Below are 17,029 nucleotides of genomic sequence, written 5' to 3' on the forward strand. Positions count from 1 at the left end.
TAATGTTGGGCTATAAAGGAACTACAGCACGGTTACATGACTTCACGTCACCACCGCTAAGCTAAAGGTGGCTAATATTGGGCTATAAAGGAACTACAGCACGGTCACATGACTTCACGTCACCACAGCTAAGCTAAAGGTGGCTAATATTGGGCTATAAAGGAACTACAGCACGGTCACATGACTTCACGTCACCACCGCTAAGCTAAAGGCGGCTAATGTTGGGCTATTAAGGAACTACAGCATGGTTACATGACTTCACGTCACCACAGCTAAGCTAAAGGTGGCTAATATTGGGCTATAAAGGAACTACAGCATGGTTACATGACTTCACGTCACCACCGCTAAGCTAAAGGTGGCTAATGTTGGGCTATAAAGGAACTACAGCACGGTCACATGACTTCACGTCACCACCGCTAAGCTAAAGGTGGCTAATGTTGGGCTATAAAGGAACTACAGCACGGTCACATGACTTCAGGTCACCACCGCTAAGCTAAAGGCGGCTAATGTTGGGATATAAAGGAACTACAGCATGGTCACATGACTTCACGTCACCACCGCTAAGCTAAAGGCGGCTAATGTTGGGATATAAAGGAACTACAGCACGGTCACATGACTTCAGGTCACCACCGCTAAGCTAAAGGTGGCTAATGTTGGGCTATAAAGGAACTACAGCACGGTTACATGACTTCACGTCACCACCGCTAAGCTAAAGGTGGCTAATGTTGGGCTATAAAGGAACTACAGCACGGTCACATGACTTCAGGTCACCACCGCTAAGCTAAAGGCGGCTAATGTTGGGATATAAAGGAACTACAGCATGGTCACATGACTTCACGTCACCACCGCTAAGCTAAAGGCGGCTAATGTTGGGATATAAAGGAACTACAGCACGGTCACATGACTTCACATCACCACCGCTAAGCTAAAGGCGGCTAATGTTGAGCTATAAAGGAACTACAGCACGGTCACATGACTTCACGTCACCACCGCTAAGCTAAAGGCGGCTAATGTTGGGATATAAAGGAACTACAGCACGGTCACATGACTTCACGTTACCACCGCTAAGCTAAAGGTGGCTAATGTTGGGCTATAAAGGAACTAAAGCACGGTCACATGACTTCACGTCTCCACCGCTAAGCTAAAGGTGGCTAATGTTGGGCGTGATGAAGTTTAGTCATCTCATTTAGACACTTCTTAGCAATCGCTGTTTTTAAATTGACCAGTGGGGTACTTACTGATGTATTTTATACTGATGGTCTTCCCTGACCACGCGTAGACTGAAACATTGGCACATCCTTATATATAAGGCTATTCTTGGTGCTCTTCCCCCTTATCTAAGGATGTACATAAATAGAAAATGCACAGGATCCTATCGGCTTCGCTCAGAGAACTTTTTCCTTTTAACTGTACCAAAGGTCAAGACTGAACTTGGGAAAAGAGCGTTCACTTACGCTGCCCCTCAAGCTTGGAACCTGCTTCAAACTGAGCTGAAACTCAGAGAGCTGGTCTCATTAGAAACACTCAAAGCAACTTTAACAGACCTTGAAGCAGACCGCTGGGTCTGTAAATGCTTTGGCTAAACTTGGTGTATGACTGTGTTGTGATTGTGTGTTTTTTAATTGTTTGTAACTGTAAAACTGTCTGAAACTGTGCTGTTACCATTCTTGGGCCGGGACTCTCTTGAAAAGGAGATTTTTAATCTCAATGAGACCTATCCTGGTTAAATAAAGGTAAAATAAAAAATGTATGTCGTAGGACAAAACGTTTAAATCTCTTCGGATTGTGTTAACTACAGACCTTATATCAGGCTAACAAACAAAAAACATGTTCAAAACAACATTGGCTTCTAAACTAGCTAACTGGAAGGGGTAAAATGCGGACTAATTTATTGGTTTTGGGACTCATTCCTGCACCTCTCTATAGTGTTGTGAATGATGTTTTTATAGTTTTCTCTGTGTTCACAGGACATATGATAGAAAAGGCTGACGACCCACTACTGCATCTCTTCACTGGACTGTAAGTTACTCTTTATCTCTCAAACCAAAACAATGCAGCTCTTACACTAAACAAAAATCTAAATGTCATTCTAGAAACATGTCGGATTAAAGTTGTACTAAATGTTTATCAGTAAATATTATTTTAATAATTATCATGTGTCTCTGATTAGTTTGAGTATGAATATCTAGCTTTTGGGTTACTGTGTCTGAACATGAAGTCACATCTGGACTCAAACTGACAGCTCCATCAGTCAGCTGTGAGTCACTGAGGCTTACTGTTATATAACACACACACACACACACACACACACACACACACACACACACACACACACACACACACACACACACACACACACACACACACACACACACACACACACACACACACACACACACACACACACACACACACACACACACACACACACACACACACACACACACACACACACACACACACACACACACACACTCCCTACTGAGTTCAGCAGTGCGTCTATCTGTATAATTGTCTGTGTGTGTGTGTGTGTGTTGTTATAGATCAGTCATCGGTTGCTAATTAGATAAGTGGAGTCTCTGTAATGTGTGAACATCCCTCCAGATAGCTCATCTTGAAATTATTGTAAATACTGCAATATCAAGTACCTCTCTAGAGTTAAAGACAGAATATCTTTATGACCTGATGTTTACTTTAATGTCTAATTTATATTCCCCTTCCTCGATTCTGTACCTCGCAATAAAATATATTTTGTACAAATATTTTAACCGTCTGATAATTTAATTTTCTTAGATTTCTTCCTCCAGACCATTTTACAAAATAAGCAATATCATAATGTTTTTTATCTAAGTGTCAACCCCCCACTTTTGACCAGAAGAACATTATGTATGCTTTGTACATTGTTTATAATTAGAATAACACTACAAATATTAAATAATAAACAGCGGTGATCTCAGAAGATATCCAGCTGATCAACTTTAGCTCTGCGTAAAACTAACAAAAAGCATTCAGAGTCATTAAAACTGTTTTTACTGAAGAAATACAAAAACTGTGAAATCAAAAAATACTATTTAACCCTCCTGTTGTCTTCGGGTCAAATCTGACCGATTTACTACTTTCATTAATCATAACTCTTTTGTTTTACATTCGATTGCATTAAGGCTTCATGATATCCTTCACAGTAGACATTTGAACATGTACAATGGCTGATCACCACTTTCATTGAATTGTGAAGGATTTAGTCAACTTTGTAACACCCATGGTGTTCCAGGTCAAAAATTACCGACATAAAGAAAAGGAACTAGTAACCATCCAGATCAGATAACACACGCACGCGCACGCACGCACACACACACACACATACTCTAGATGTGTTCCCCCCCTTATGTCCCCAATCCCCCCATGTGAATCACACCTGGCACACACAAACACACACACACAGAATCATTTGATACATTTCCCGCTCTTATGTGCCCATCCCCCCACATGGATCACACCTGGCACACACACTACATGTTCAGTGTCTATTCTTTGTATATTTACTGCAGTGTTTCATGTGTACCAGCAGTCTGATACATATAGATATTTACAGTTTGAAAGGGTGTTAAATGAAATGTGGTGATGATTAATGGTTTTTGTGTAAATGTAATAGCAGTTAAAACAGGACCGGTCAAATTTGACCGCGAGCACCAAAGTAAGGGGGGGAACGAAGACAATAGGAGGGTTGAATGGAAACAATTGAAGTCGGTTTTATTGATCCCGAACAACTTACTTATACATCAAAACCAAAGTGAAAGACACGTTTATAAGAATAAGAAAATAAATAACCAAAAATAACTTTCAAAATAAGCTTTAACCCAGTTGTATTTCACTTTATCATCGAAGCTATTAAATTGAGTCATATAAACAGTTTCTCCACCATGAAGGCCTTAAAGCTGTTTTCTCTCTGGAAATAATCGTATTTATTCATTTCTATAATTCTTCTGTGAGCTGCGGCCTGGGCCAAAGTGCACTCCTCTTAAAGGATTAGCTCACAAAAAACACAAAAGCATGTTTACTAATTCTCCCCTGATGGTATCTGACCCGTGTACACACACTTACTCACGTTTTATATTTAATCTGCACAGACATATCTGTTTAATGCAGTGCAACAGAAAACTCACAGGAGATCATTTTTACAAGAGCTATTTAACTAGACGGAGAGCAGCGCTGTTAGAACATTACGTCACATACTCAGCGATTAGTTTTATCATGAAAATGTCTTCTTGTGTTTTAATCTACTGAACACTTTGTCCTTCATACATGTAAATCCACTGATAGTCACGGTGCAACCAGCTGCTGCTCGACTGACCTGGTACACACACACACACACACACACACACACACACACACACACACACACACACACACACACACACACACACACACACACACACACACACACACACACACACACACACACACACACACACACACACACACACACACACACACACACACACACACACACACACACACACACACACACACAGTTTCAATGAGGTGAAACCATTTAAGACATTCCTGAGTGCTGATAAGGATGAAGGAGGAGGAGGGGAAGTAGGATAGAAATGAGAAAAGAGGGAACATGAATTTACGTAAGTTTGACACGCTGACGTAAAAAGTCCTTGATAGAGGTAGAGAAAGTACCAATCATTTACTTGAGTAAATGTAGAAATGCCAGTGTTTAAGTTATACATTTAAAATCTCCCTAAACAGAAATTCCAAATGATTGAAAGCAAAATGTACTTCAAGTTTTAAAAGAAAATGATATGAGGAATGGCTCCTTTTACGATCGTCAAATTAGGTTATAGTCATATGTTTTATCACTGATGATTACATGTAAGAGCATTTAAGATGTTTTGAAGGAGGATATTCATATAACCTTAATTGGCTGAAAAAGTTAGGCATCTCGTTTTATATTTTTTAAAGCATGGATTGAAGGTATTTCTACGGAATAGGGTTAGGGCAAATATTAATTAATTATTATTTTTTTATCTGACCAAACGTTTTTTAATACATTATGCAGTAATGTCAACATGTACTTTTACAATATTTCATTATTGTAGTGAGTAGTTGTAATGCCATGTGTTGTGTAGTTACCTACTGAAACACAATTTTGAAGTTAGATGCTAGCTTTTATTAGCTCATATCACATGATGCTAAGTTAACAACATGCAGTAAGGTGTGTTCAGGATCAGGATATAATGTTATTATGATGTGATCTTGTTAAAGTTATTGAAGTTTAAAAAAAATGTAAGGAGGTGTTTTTAAAGAAATATAAAATAGATATTAGAGTGGAAATCATGACATTTCCAACACCTAGTAAAATATTTTGTGTTAAATTACATCAAAATAACATGACGCACAATAAAAGTGCCTTTAGTTGACTAGGAATTTCTTTAGTCGAGCACAGAACCACAAAGATAGAGCATAGACCCAGGACTCCCTTATGTACTGTCCCTTCGAATAATTTAACATAGCCTTTTTAACCCCAAATCTAAATTATTAAAAATGTTAGACATGTCTTAAACATATTTGCAGCTTCTAAGAGTTAAAGATGTGCTCAATTAAAAAGCATTATTAAACATTTGAAAACGTAAATATTTGTAAAAGAAATACACATTCTTTACATAATGATTATTCTACTGAATGAATCTGAAAATGTCACTGACCCCATAAGGACCTTGAACCTCTGGTGGTCCCCGGAACACACTTGGAACAAACACAGACACACACACGCTGAGAAACTTACGTTTGGAATCCTTCACAGTTTTCAGAGCGGACTGCAGTCGCTCCAACATGATGAACAGAGTAGAAACAGAGCAGAAACCAGAAGCTACCTGTCTGTCCGTCTACCTGTCTTTCTTTCTACCTGTCTCTCTGTACACCTGTCTCTCTGCACACCTGTCTCTCTGTACACCTGTCTCTCTGTGTGAGGCAGGTTTTGCCTCTGAAAGCGAACAAGCAATACTGAGAGTGAGCTGGAGTCAGAGCGAGAGGGAGACAGCTGGAAGGGAGGCGTGGCTAACTGAGTGCAGATCACACACACACACACACACACACACACACACACACACACACACACACACACACACACACACACACACACACACACACACACACACACACACACACACACACACACACACACACACACACACACACACACACACACACACACGTTAACAGAGGAGATTATTGTTTATGTTTCAGAGGAGGCGATGCGTTTGAGGTCTCTTTAACCGTGCTGTAAACCTCGTTGTTCTTCCACCTGAATGAAGCTGAATCAGTGGAACAGACACAGAAGCTCAGCTGCTGCTTTAATCAACCATTTAAACTGTGAACGCACACATAGAGAGCTGTCAGCGCCCCCTAGAGGCTGCAGGCGTCATTACAGCCACATTATGAACAAACAACATCCTGATGGTTTATTTAGAGTCCGTCCCGACACCAACACTTGTGTTCTTAAGCACTTACTATACACAAGAAGACTTTTAGAAGTATTTTCAAAGACTAGACTCTGACAACCTCTTCCATTTGAAGAGTTTTTAAGTCAAGTAGAGTCACAGAGAATATAAGACTTTGCAAAGACTTGGGATCATGCAGTGTCGCTGCAAGACTACAGCTATAGGCCTACTCCTTTTTTCCCTCCGGTTTCTGATGGAAATGTACAAGAAGGAACTGTTGAACAAAGGACCAATAAAAAAGAGCTGCTTTTTGCACAAATGCCCTGGTTTCAGTGCAGTTTGATCTAAAGCAGGGGTGGGGAACCTTTTTCCTCTAAAGGGCCATTTCAATTTTTACATCCTCCGAGGGGCCGTTGTTTATTAATAACAACTTTTTTTTACTGTCATAGTATTTTATAACTGTTTACTTTATTCTCTTATTTTTCTATAACTATAATGATCATATAAAGATGTGCCTTTACCTCACTGGTTGTAGAAAAAAGCTTCTTATATTCGTTAGCATAGCTAGCTAACCAGATGCTAATAACAACAAAGTTATTGACTGTATGATCAGTATGACAGATGAACAGATCACCACTGGGCTTTCAACTAAAGACACAGCCACGCAGAAACTGCGGCATGTGTACGGCTCCTTATGGGTATTGCAATTTCTAAAGTGCCGGAGCGGCGTTCTGGTGCTCTCCGTCAGAACTACACCCCTGTCAGACGAGACATATACCACGTGATGACACGTTAGGCTTGTGTTGTGTTCAAGGAACCTGACCGTGGCCAGGAAAAACAGGTACTCGCCTGTTTAATTATTTTGCGGTCTAGATTTCTTACATTTTTTTCTTTTTTGCGTGTGTTTATAAATTAACTCGAGGGCCGTACCAAATGGTCTCGCGGTCCGTATACGGCCCGGAGGCCGGAGGTTCCCCACCCCTGATCTAAAACAACAGCAATAACACTCCTAACTAATACTCTAATCAACTCAAACAACTCTACGTGTTTCTCCTTTTTTCACAATCAAAGATAACAGAGACTTTATCTGGTATTTTGAGCGTCCCGTGACTCCCCTCCATGTTATTGTCTACAAGGTTTGACGAGGAAGGTCACCTATTGGTTGTTGACAATGTTCCCATCATTGAACTTCAATATTTGCATTAGCCAAGCCTTAAACTTAATGAGATGCATATTTGAACAGAGCAAGAAAGGAATGAGTGATGACATCCTTGCTTGCACCAGCAAATCAATTTAGCAATAAAACAAATCTTGTGGTTTTATTCCAATATCTGGCATTTTTCTGCAACAGTGAAATTGTTTAAAACAACATTTGGTGTAACATCTGCATTAGAGTCGTTTTTTTTTCAAAATATCCACTCTATTGACAAATGGTTCAAGCTTATTTTCTGCTACTTTATATCATATTTTTAATGAAAAAAGCAATATAACATCCGGATGAAAACATGACATTTGGACCCATGAGGAGAATATTTGTCTCTTCAGGCTTTATTGAAGTCTCATGCCTGATGTGAGTCATCATTTATTCACTTTGTCTCAATCTGCCTAATCAAATTCATACATTTTTAAAGCCTCAGCCAAGCCTGCAGACTTTTTCTTCCATTTTCCAAGATTTTATTTAACAAATCCACCTTTTCACTCGATTGCAAAAGAGCTTTAAAAAAGTGTGATCGGAAGGAACCACATAGTTTCAGATAATATGGGGACATTTAGGGGCCATCATCATGTACAAAGCACAACAGCCGTGACTTCAAAAGTGATGGGTACTATTCTTTGTAGCTTACATGTATTCTGTATTCTGCATTTTGTATATTTTGTATGTTTTGTAAGTAATTGCTGTTGTCTAATTTTTGATGTGATGGGTACTCACCCCCGTTCACTTCCTGAGAGGCGATGACAAATCCGAATCCTTCTCCCGACCTCCTCCTCAGCTCCACCTCCACCGTCTTTACTCCTCCTCTTCCATCCTTTGCTATCGCTCCCATCGCTCCTCCCCCTCTGCTGGGGGGAGGCCCGCCGGCGCTCTCCTCTACGCCCAGTAAGTCCCGCGGCTCTAAGGTTAGCGTCACAGGAACTGAGTCCAGGAAGCTGGTGCTCTGGATGAGGGCCGAGGCTGGGGGCCCGTTAGGCGTCTGCGCAGGAGGGGCCCCTGGGAAACATAAAGTGGAGTCAGATTTATAGAGAAAGGAGGAGGAGAAAGGAGGAGGAGGAGAAAGGAGAAGGAGACAGAAGGAGTCGTTCAAGGGGGAAATATAGACTGTTGGGAACTTGTGCAATACATACATTGGCCATTCTCCTTTCTTTATTTCCTGCTTTTTTACACATGCTCTCTCCAGTACAGGTTAGCTCAATCAATCAATCAATGTTTATTTATATAGCCCAATATCACAAACGTTACATTTGTCTCAGTGGACTTCACAGTTTGTACAGAATATCAGTATGACAATACGACACCCTCTGTCCTTAGACCCTCACATCGTACAAGGAAAAACTTCCAGAGAGAAACCCACAGTTTAAAGGGGAACATGGGAGAAACCTCAGGGAGAGCAACAGAGGAGGGATCCCTCTCCCAGGACGGACAGACGTGCCATAGATGCCGTGTGTAAATCGAAGAGATAATACATTTTACAGCGTAGGTTGATTGAATGTTTGGAAATGCATGTGTCTGTAAGATGAATCCACGAGGATGTCAACAATCTTGTGGGAGCCTTCAGGGAAGTAGTATGGTGAGAGTCAAGACCAAGACCACAGCAACAGGATTAGCCTCGACTCAGAATCCCGGCGTAGATATGGACACGCTCTGAGTGTTAGCGATGCTAATGTAAACAAAGACTATATTACGTCCAAAACAGTCAGGCATTGTTTCTGATAGCAACGTTTCTGATAGGGCCGTGGGTCCACATTTCAGATATTACGTCATATCGGACGCAAATCTGGATCAGCTCCGATGTTCCCCCGTTTTTAGAGATTTGGATACGGAGGAAAAGAGAGGGTTTTATTTTCTGACGCTGCGTGAGTTCCCCGAGGCACCGGGGACACATATTGATGTATAAAAGACATCAAAAAGTGCATTTTGCACGATAGGTCCCCTTTAATATGTTCACTTAGCTATTTAAATGTTGTTAGCACTTATTTGTGTTTTATTTTGTATTACTACTGTAATGTGTCCTTTTTCTCTATATTTTCCATGTTTGCTACTTTATTATTGCTTGCCTTTTATCTGCTTTGTCACTTTTGCTTTAACGCTGGAAGTGTCCCCGCTGCGGGACGAATACAGGTATTCTGATTCTGTTTCTGGGTAGTTACCTTGGTGGGTCCCTATGGCTGCTAGGTGCCCCTCCTGAGGACCCTCCAGGGCCAAGCCAGCCTGGCTGAGTGGGGGGACGCCCCCCAGCAAGGCACCCGTGGATGGGGAAGGCAAGTCGGCTGAAGTTGGGGGGAAGGAGGAGGAAGGAGTGGCCAGGCTGTGTGGGGAGGGGAGGGTCTTGTAGAGATTTGGGGTGACGGCTAGGGAAGACATCGGACCTGCGAGAGAGAGAGAAAGTTATTAAAGAGGAGATATGTACCTCATTTTCTGGAGGGACATTTTGTATTCTAGCATTTACATGAACTAAAACCTATTCAAACACTGCAGGAAAGGGAAAGGGAACACCCCAACACGTGGCAATATAAATGGGCAAAAGTAAAAAATAGTAGACTTACATATTATATAAATAAAGAGACAAGCACTCAAATAAAAACAAATGATTACACCATGGTAAAACATTAAGTTGAAGTATTTTAAGACAAGTAAGTGAACATACAAAAGTATTGAAGGAGCCAGTAACATCAACAACGTGTAAAAAAGTTGTAAAAATAAAGTGTAAATTGCACAATGGTAGGTTTAAAGTAAGGGGATTTACATTTAAAATAAAATGAGATGTTAAAATAATCTTAAAAATAAGCTCCTGTTCAAGAGATTGCTTATTAACAACAACAACAACAACAACAACCAATGAATACAAAACAATAGAATAAAACATATTTAGTGTATATAAGAAGTAATGCCAACACTCTGCATAACAGAGTATCAGAATAACAATACAAGTAAACATTGATTAAATAGAAAGCTAATATTGCACGCACGCGCACGCGCACACACACACACACACACACACACACACACACACACACACACACACACACACACACACACACGCACACGCACACACACAGTGGACTTTTTCCAGGCCTCCTCACAACTTCCTCAAAATCCCAGCACGATATAAAATAGTTTTAAGATGATTTTAAAATATGCATAGTTTGCAAAGAGCAACACGGATTGACACTTTAAATGCTGCTGCAAGGAATCTTTTCTTTGGTGCAGTGTTTCCTTCACTAAAGGAGACAATAAAGGAAACATTAAAGCTCCTTTCCTTAGCATCTAGAGAATTAAACAGCTCTAAATACATTTAACACTCTGGGGTCATTTCACTCAGTTAGGAACGTCCCTAAGAGAAAAAGACGATTCGAACACACACACACACACACACACACACACACACACACACACACACACACACACACACACACACACACACACACACACACACACACACACACACACACACACACACACACACACACACACACACACACACACACACACACACACACACACACACACACACACACACACACACACACACACACACACACACACACACCTTTGAGATGTGATATTGAAATGATATTGTGTTTAAGTTGTACCTCCTCTGTAGACCAGTAGCACCACCTCTCCCTGTTTGGTGTGTTCCTGCAGGGTTCTTTGGACCTGAGGAAGGAAATGCACCAATTGTCAATTGTTATGGCATTTTCTTAGTTTCCTGTATGCATTTTATCTTTGAACTTTCAGACTCAAACACTCTAGACATGATCATGTGCCATTCATTGTGAAAGGGAAACAACATCCTGGTACCACCCAGTGCGATGCAAGACTCAAAAGTCACCCAGCAGTTCAACCCAGAAGAGGGGACAATGTTTAATGCCATTGTCCTCTGACTAGCTGGAGAAACCCAGTCTTGGTTTCCGTGAAAAACAAAAGCTTAATAATTGAACCAAAATACATATTGTCAATGACTTCCTGGATCTTGGGCTTGAAGAAGAAAAAGGATGCTTTGAAAAACTTCACTTAGGAACTACTTTACTGCAACTATTACTGCTTTGTCTTTGCCACTCTAAGATTGTGTAGTTTGATGCAGGTGTTTTATAAATGTAGCACGCAGCATACTCTATGCCATGCTAAATATCCTCATTGTTTACCTTTTGGCTTCAGCTTTAAACCCTGTGTCTGAATTTCACAGCTCAATGAATTGAGGGTTATTCTATCAGGCAGGGTCTGCAGATATGTGGACTTACCAAAAGCTTTCATAAAATGTCTGCAAGAGAGCCCTCGTCAATTTTACACTGGTACGGCACGCTCTCTGAATTACGGTGAGTAAACACCGGACATGACGACCCAGGTATAAAGTTCAATGACGGCAGAACATGTTAACTTTGTTGTCGTTGTTGGTATCTACATGGAGATAAGCTCTGCCAGGGGGGTATACTACGAAGCAGGATTTTCGCTTATAGGGCTAACTTCAGGGAAAACTCGGGCTTTCCGGTCCTACGAAGCTGGTTCTCTTTTTAGCAGGCTAGATCTCCATGGTAACTTATGCTGTGCGGCTAACCTGCCCCGGAGCAGCTTAGGTTGCAGGCTAAGAGCTCAACTCAGTGAAAGCACTGCCTGCTGACCAATCAGAGCTCAGTGTGCGGAGTTTAAAGCGATCAAGTCATATTACAGGAGAAAGGAAATACAGAAAAGCTGCTGTTGCAGGAAAGACGGCCGGCAAAAATCACCGACTGTGTGAACGTGAACATTAATAGAATATCACCTCCCATCTTCAGAGCAATCTGAGTATTATCACATTAGAGTTAAGAAAGCTTACTTAAATATCTGCCACAACATAAGTAACCGGATCAGAGTAACATTAAGTATAGTCCGCGGCATATCACATCATAATGTATCATATATCTCCTTATCTGAGTCAGCTGAGCCGTATCTGGCCGTGCAACACTCACAGTGTCACATACTGCAGAAGTATTATTTTAAGGAACACATTAAGTTGACGAAACACTCGAGTCAAATGTAATTAAAGTCAGATCGTGTCTTAGACGGGGCAGTGATATCATAAACCTGTTAATGTACGCATTCAAACACTTTTTCTTTTACCAGCTGTATTCACCTTGCAGGTGCAGCTATGTTGCTTTTATCCTGGATAAAGTGTTTAAGTCATGGATGTTTAAAGTTTGACTTCTTCATTTGTCTAATATTAAAGTTGACTTTTCATTCAGGAAGTATGACGCTGCGCTGTCAGTACGCTTCTCCATGTTTGTGATTGGTCGAATGCTCCAAATACCACTCCTTTCATGGGAACGCGCACCTAACTAGAACTCGCTCGACCAGTGAATCTTGGTTTTGTTCTTGTGTGAATGCACCATTTGCAGAAACATGCCTCAATGTTTGGTGGGCATTGTCATTAGACCATAACCATTCCTGCGATCGGACCCAAGAAAAGATATGGAGTGAGCTGGTAGCTGGAGAGGTGCCCTTAAGCAAGGCCCCTGACCTCGAAACTGCTCCCTGGCGCCGGATAACTGGCAGCCTCTCTACTCTGCCACCTCTTCTTTCTGCATGTTCATGTATATCTGCATATATACAGGACTGTCTCAGAAAATTAGAATATTGTGATAAAGTTCTTTATTTTCTGTAATGCAATTAAAAAAAACAAAAATGTCATACATTCTGGATTCATTACAAATCAACTGAAATATTGCAAGCCTTTTATTATTTTAATATTGCTGATTATGGCATACAGCTTAAGAAAACTCAAATATCCTATCTCTAAATATTAGAATATCATGAAAAAGTATACTAGTAGGGTGTTCAACGAATCACTTGAATCGTCTAATTAACTCGAAACACCTGCAAGGGTTTCCTGAGCCTTGAAAAACACTCAGCTTGGTTCAGTAAACTAAATCACAAGTATGGGGAAGACTGCTGATCTGACTGCTGTCCAGAGGACCGTCATTGACACCCTCCATCAGGAGGGTAAGACACAAAAAGAAATTTCTCAAAGAGCAAGCTGTTCACAGAGTGCAGTTTCAAAGCACATCCACAAAAAGTCTGTTGGAAGGGGGAAATGTGGCAGGAAACGCTGCACAACCAAGAGAGATGACCGCAGCCTTAACAGCATTGTGAAGAAGAGTCGCTTCCAGAATTTGGGGGAGCTTCAAAGACAGTGGACTGAAGCTGGAGTCCAGGTATCAAAAGTCACTGTTCACAGACGTGTCCGGGAAATGGGCTACAATAGCCGTATTCCCATGGTCAAGCCACTTCTGAACTCAAGACCACGGAAGAGGCGTCTGACTTGGGCTAAGGAAAAGAAGCACTGGACAGTTGCACAGTGGTCCAAAGTCCTCTTTTCAGACGAAAGCAAGTTTTGTATTTCATTTGGAAGTCAAGGCGCCAGAGTCTGGAGAAAGGCTGGAGAGGAGCAAAATCCAAGTTGCTTGAAATCCAGTGTGAAGTTCCCACAGTCAGCGATGGTTTGGGGAGCCATGTCAGCTGCTGGTGTTGGTCCACTGTGTTTCATCAAGCCCAGAGTAAATGCAGCTGTGTACCAAGAGATTTTAGAGCACTACATGCTTCCGTCTGCTGAAAAGCTCTATGGAGATGAGGAATTCATTTTCCAGCATGATCTGGCACCTGCCCACAGTGCCAAAACCACCAGTAACTGGTGTACTGACCATGGCATTACTGTCCTCGATTGGCCTGCAAATTCCCCTGACCTGAACCCCATAGAGAATATGTGGGGTATTGTGAAGAAGAAGCTGAAAGACACCAGACCCAACAATGCTAATGAGCTAAAGGCCGCTATTGAAGCATCCTGGGCATCCATAACACCTCAGCAATGCCACAGGCTGATTGCCTCCATGCCACGCCGCATTGATGCAGTAATCCGTGCAAAAGGATTCCCAACCAAGTACTGAGTGCATTAATGGACATTTTCAAATGTTTGATTGTGTTTTGCTGTTATAAATCTTTTTTTTTTACTTGGTCTGAGGAACTATTCTAATTTTTTGAGATAGGATTTTTGAGTTTTCTTAAGCTGTATGCCATAATCAGCAATATTAAAATAATAAAAGGCTTGCAATATTTCAGTTGATTTGTAATGAATCCAGAATGTATGACATTTTTGTTTTTTTAATTGCATTACAGAAAATAAAGAACTTTATCACAATATTCTAATTTTCTGAGACAGTCCTGTATATGAGGAGGTGTGTGGCGCAGTGGGTTATGCGTTGGTGTTCGGATCAGAGGGGTCACAGGTTCAAACCCCACTGCAGTCAGCATGTTGTTGTGTCCCTGAGACACTTCACCCCAAATTGCTCCTGTGGGGATTACCCACAGTATTGAGTATGTTAGTCGCTTTGGATAAAAGCGTCTAACAAGTGACATGTGATGTAATGTCCTCTGTGTTTGAGCATGTATATCCACCCGTGTGTGTGTAAGGTGTGTAAAAACACAACGGAGTGGAGAAAGAAATGTCCCAGTGAGGGATTAATAAGTTATGTCTTCTTCTTCTTCTTCAATGAGAGGGAAGCTTTCTGAGAATACCTTGAACCTGATTGTTTGCCAGTTGGTGTAATAATCTATTACCTGAGAGAAGCTGAGGCTCTGCACATCTGCTCCGTTGATCTTCACTATAGTGTCGCCTGCCTGCAGCGAGGGGCAGTGCCTTCGGTCCCAGACCCTCCTCACCACGGCGAACTGACCCCCCTGCCCCCCCGCCGTCACACTGAACCCGATCCCTCCGCTCTCGCTGCGCCCGAGGGCCACCGGAACGAGTTCTCCACCAGGAACCGACACGGGGGAAACGGCCCCGAGAGGGAGCGCCAACCCTGGGTTTCCTCTGGAGCTCGGAGAGGGGGCTTGGTGATTGGCCGGACAGCCGTTGAAGCCGCAGGATGGGACGTCTCTGGGTGGGGTGAGGGCGATGGAGGTCTGAGGCATAGTTGGGCGCTGAACCGGAGCTCCAGGAGGTGTGGAGGAGGAGGAGGAGGAGGTGATGGGGGTGGTGGTGGTGGGGCTGGTGGAGTTTTGGAGCAGTAGACCCAACTCTGGCTGAGAGAGAGGGAGTTTGGACAGAGTGTGGGAGGAGGAGGAGGAGAGAGGGAGAGTGGAGGAGGAGATGGGGAGCGTTGACGTTGATAAGTCGCTCTCTGAAGACTTGGAGCTCTGATGGTGGAGGAGGGAGGAGGACGAGAGGGCGGGGAGAGTGCTGCTGCTGTAGCGAATCAGAGAAGACCTGCGACTGAAGGCAGAAAATATATATTTTATACAAAAGAAGTTATTAATTTTCACATATATTTCATTTTTATTCGTTCCTTTCATGGTATGCACAACTTAATGTATAACAATTATTTGCATTATATGTCTCCATAAACACACTTACTTCATTACTTATTATAAGCCTATGTGCTCTCATAGCAATAATGCTTTCCTTGCTATTGCAAGTGCTTTTTTTAGCGTGTCATACAATAACAACTTTGGCTAACATTATCTACAGGTTCTAATAATGTATTAAAGAAATGTTTTAATCTGATGTTCAAAGAACCTTTTTAGGATATTTATTATTTCAAATAATGTTCCTTTAAGGTTAACTAAGACATAACGTTTTAACTGCAAAATTCAGAGGATGTTTTGAGGATATTATTAAGGCCTGAGATAACAGAAGGTTTTTTTTATAAAACGTTCCTTTAATGTGATATGTTAGCTAACACTACTATTGCTAACACTGCTATTGCTAACACTGCTATTGCTAACACTACTATTGCTAACACTACTATTGCTAATGCTAACACTGCTATTATTGCTAACACTACTATTGCTAACACTGCTATTGCTAACACTGCTATTGCTAACACTGCTATTGCTAACACTGCTATTGCTAACACTACTATTGCTAACACTACTATTGCTAATGCTAACACTGCTATTATTGCTAACACTACTATTGCTAACACTGCTATTGCTAACACTACTATTGCTAACACTACTATTGCTAACACTGATATTGCTAACACTGCTATTATTGCTAACACTGCTATTGCTAACACTGCTATTGCTAACACTGCTATTATTGCTAACACTACTATTGCTAACACTACTATTGCTAACACTGATATTGCTAACACTGCTATTATTGCTAACACTGCTATTGCTAACACTGCTATTGCTAACACTACTATTGCTAACACTACTATTGCTAACACTGATATTGCTAACACTGCTATTATTGCTAACACTGCTATTGCTAACACTGCTATTGCTAACACTGCTATTGCTAAGCTATTGCTAACACTGCTATTGCTAACATTGCTAATGCTAACAGTGCTAGTGCTCATACTGCTACCCCCCTCTCAGAATCAGAATA

The 17,029-nt window shown here is 41.4% G+C and overlaps 1 protein-coding gene across 9 annotated transcripts in view; it reads right to left on the reverse strand.

Annotated features, from left to right (window-relative positions):
- Window positions 1-17,029, reverse strand: part of magixa (MAGI family member, X-linked a) — an 83,536-nt gene that overhangs the window by 18,830 nt on the left and 47,677 nt on the right. For all 9 annotated transcript variants that reach the window (XM_079676914.1, XM_079676911.1, XM_079676912.1 and 6 more), the window contains 4 exons: window positions 15,253-15,907; window positions 11,259-11,322; window positions 9,816-10,034; window positions 8,380-8,658 (listed from right to left, as the gene is read on the reverse strand). In XM_079676914.1, coding sequence (XP_079533040.1) covers window positions 8,380-8,658; window positions 9,816-10,034; window positions 11,259-11,322; window positions 15,253-15,907 — 1,217 coding nt within the window. The remainder of the gene's footprint in view (window positions 1-8,379; window positions 8,659-9,815; window positions 10,035-11,258; window positions 11,323-15,252; window positions 15,908-17,029) is intronic.

This window comes from Notothenia rossii, assembly GCF_949606895.1.
Source record: "Notothenia rossii genome assembly, chromosome: 4".
Lineage (NCBI taxonomy): Eukaryota > Metazoa > Chordata > Actinopteri > Perciformes > Nototheniidae > Notothenia > Notothenia rossii.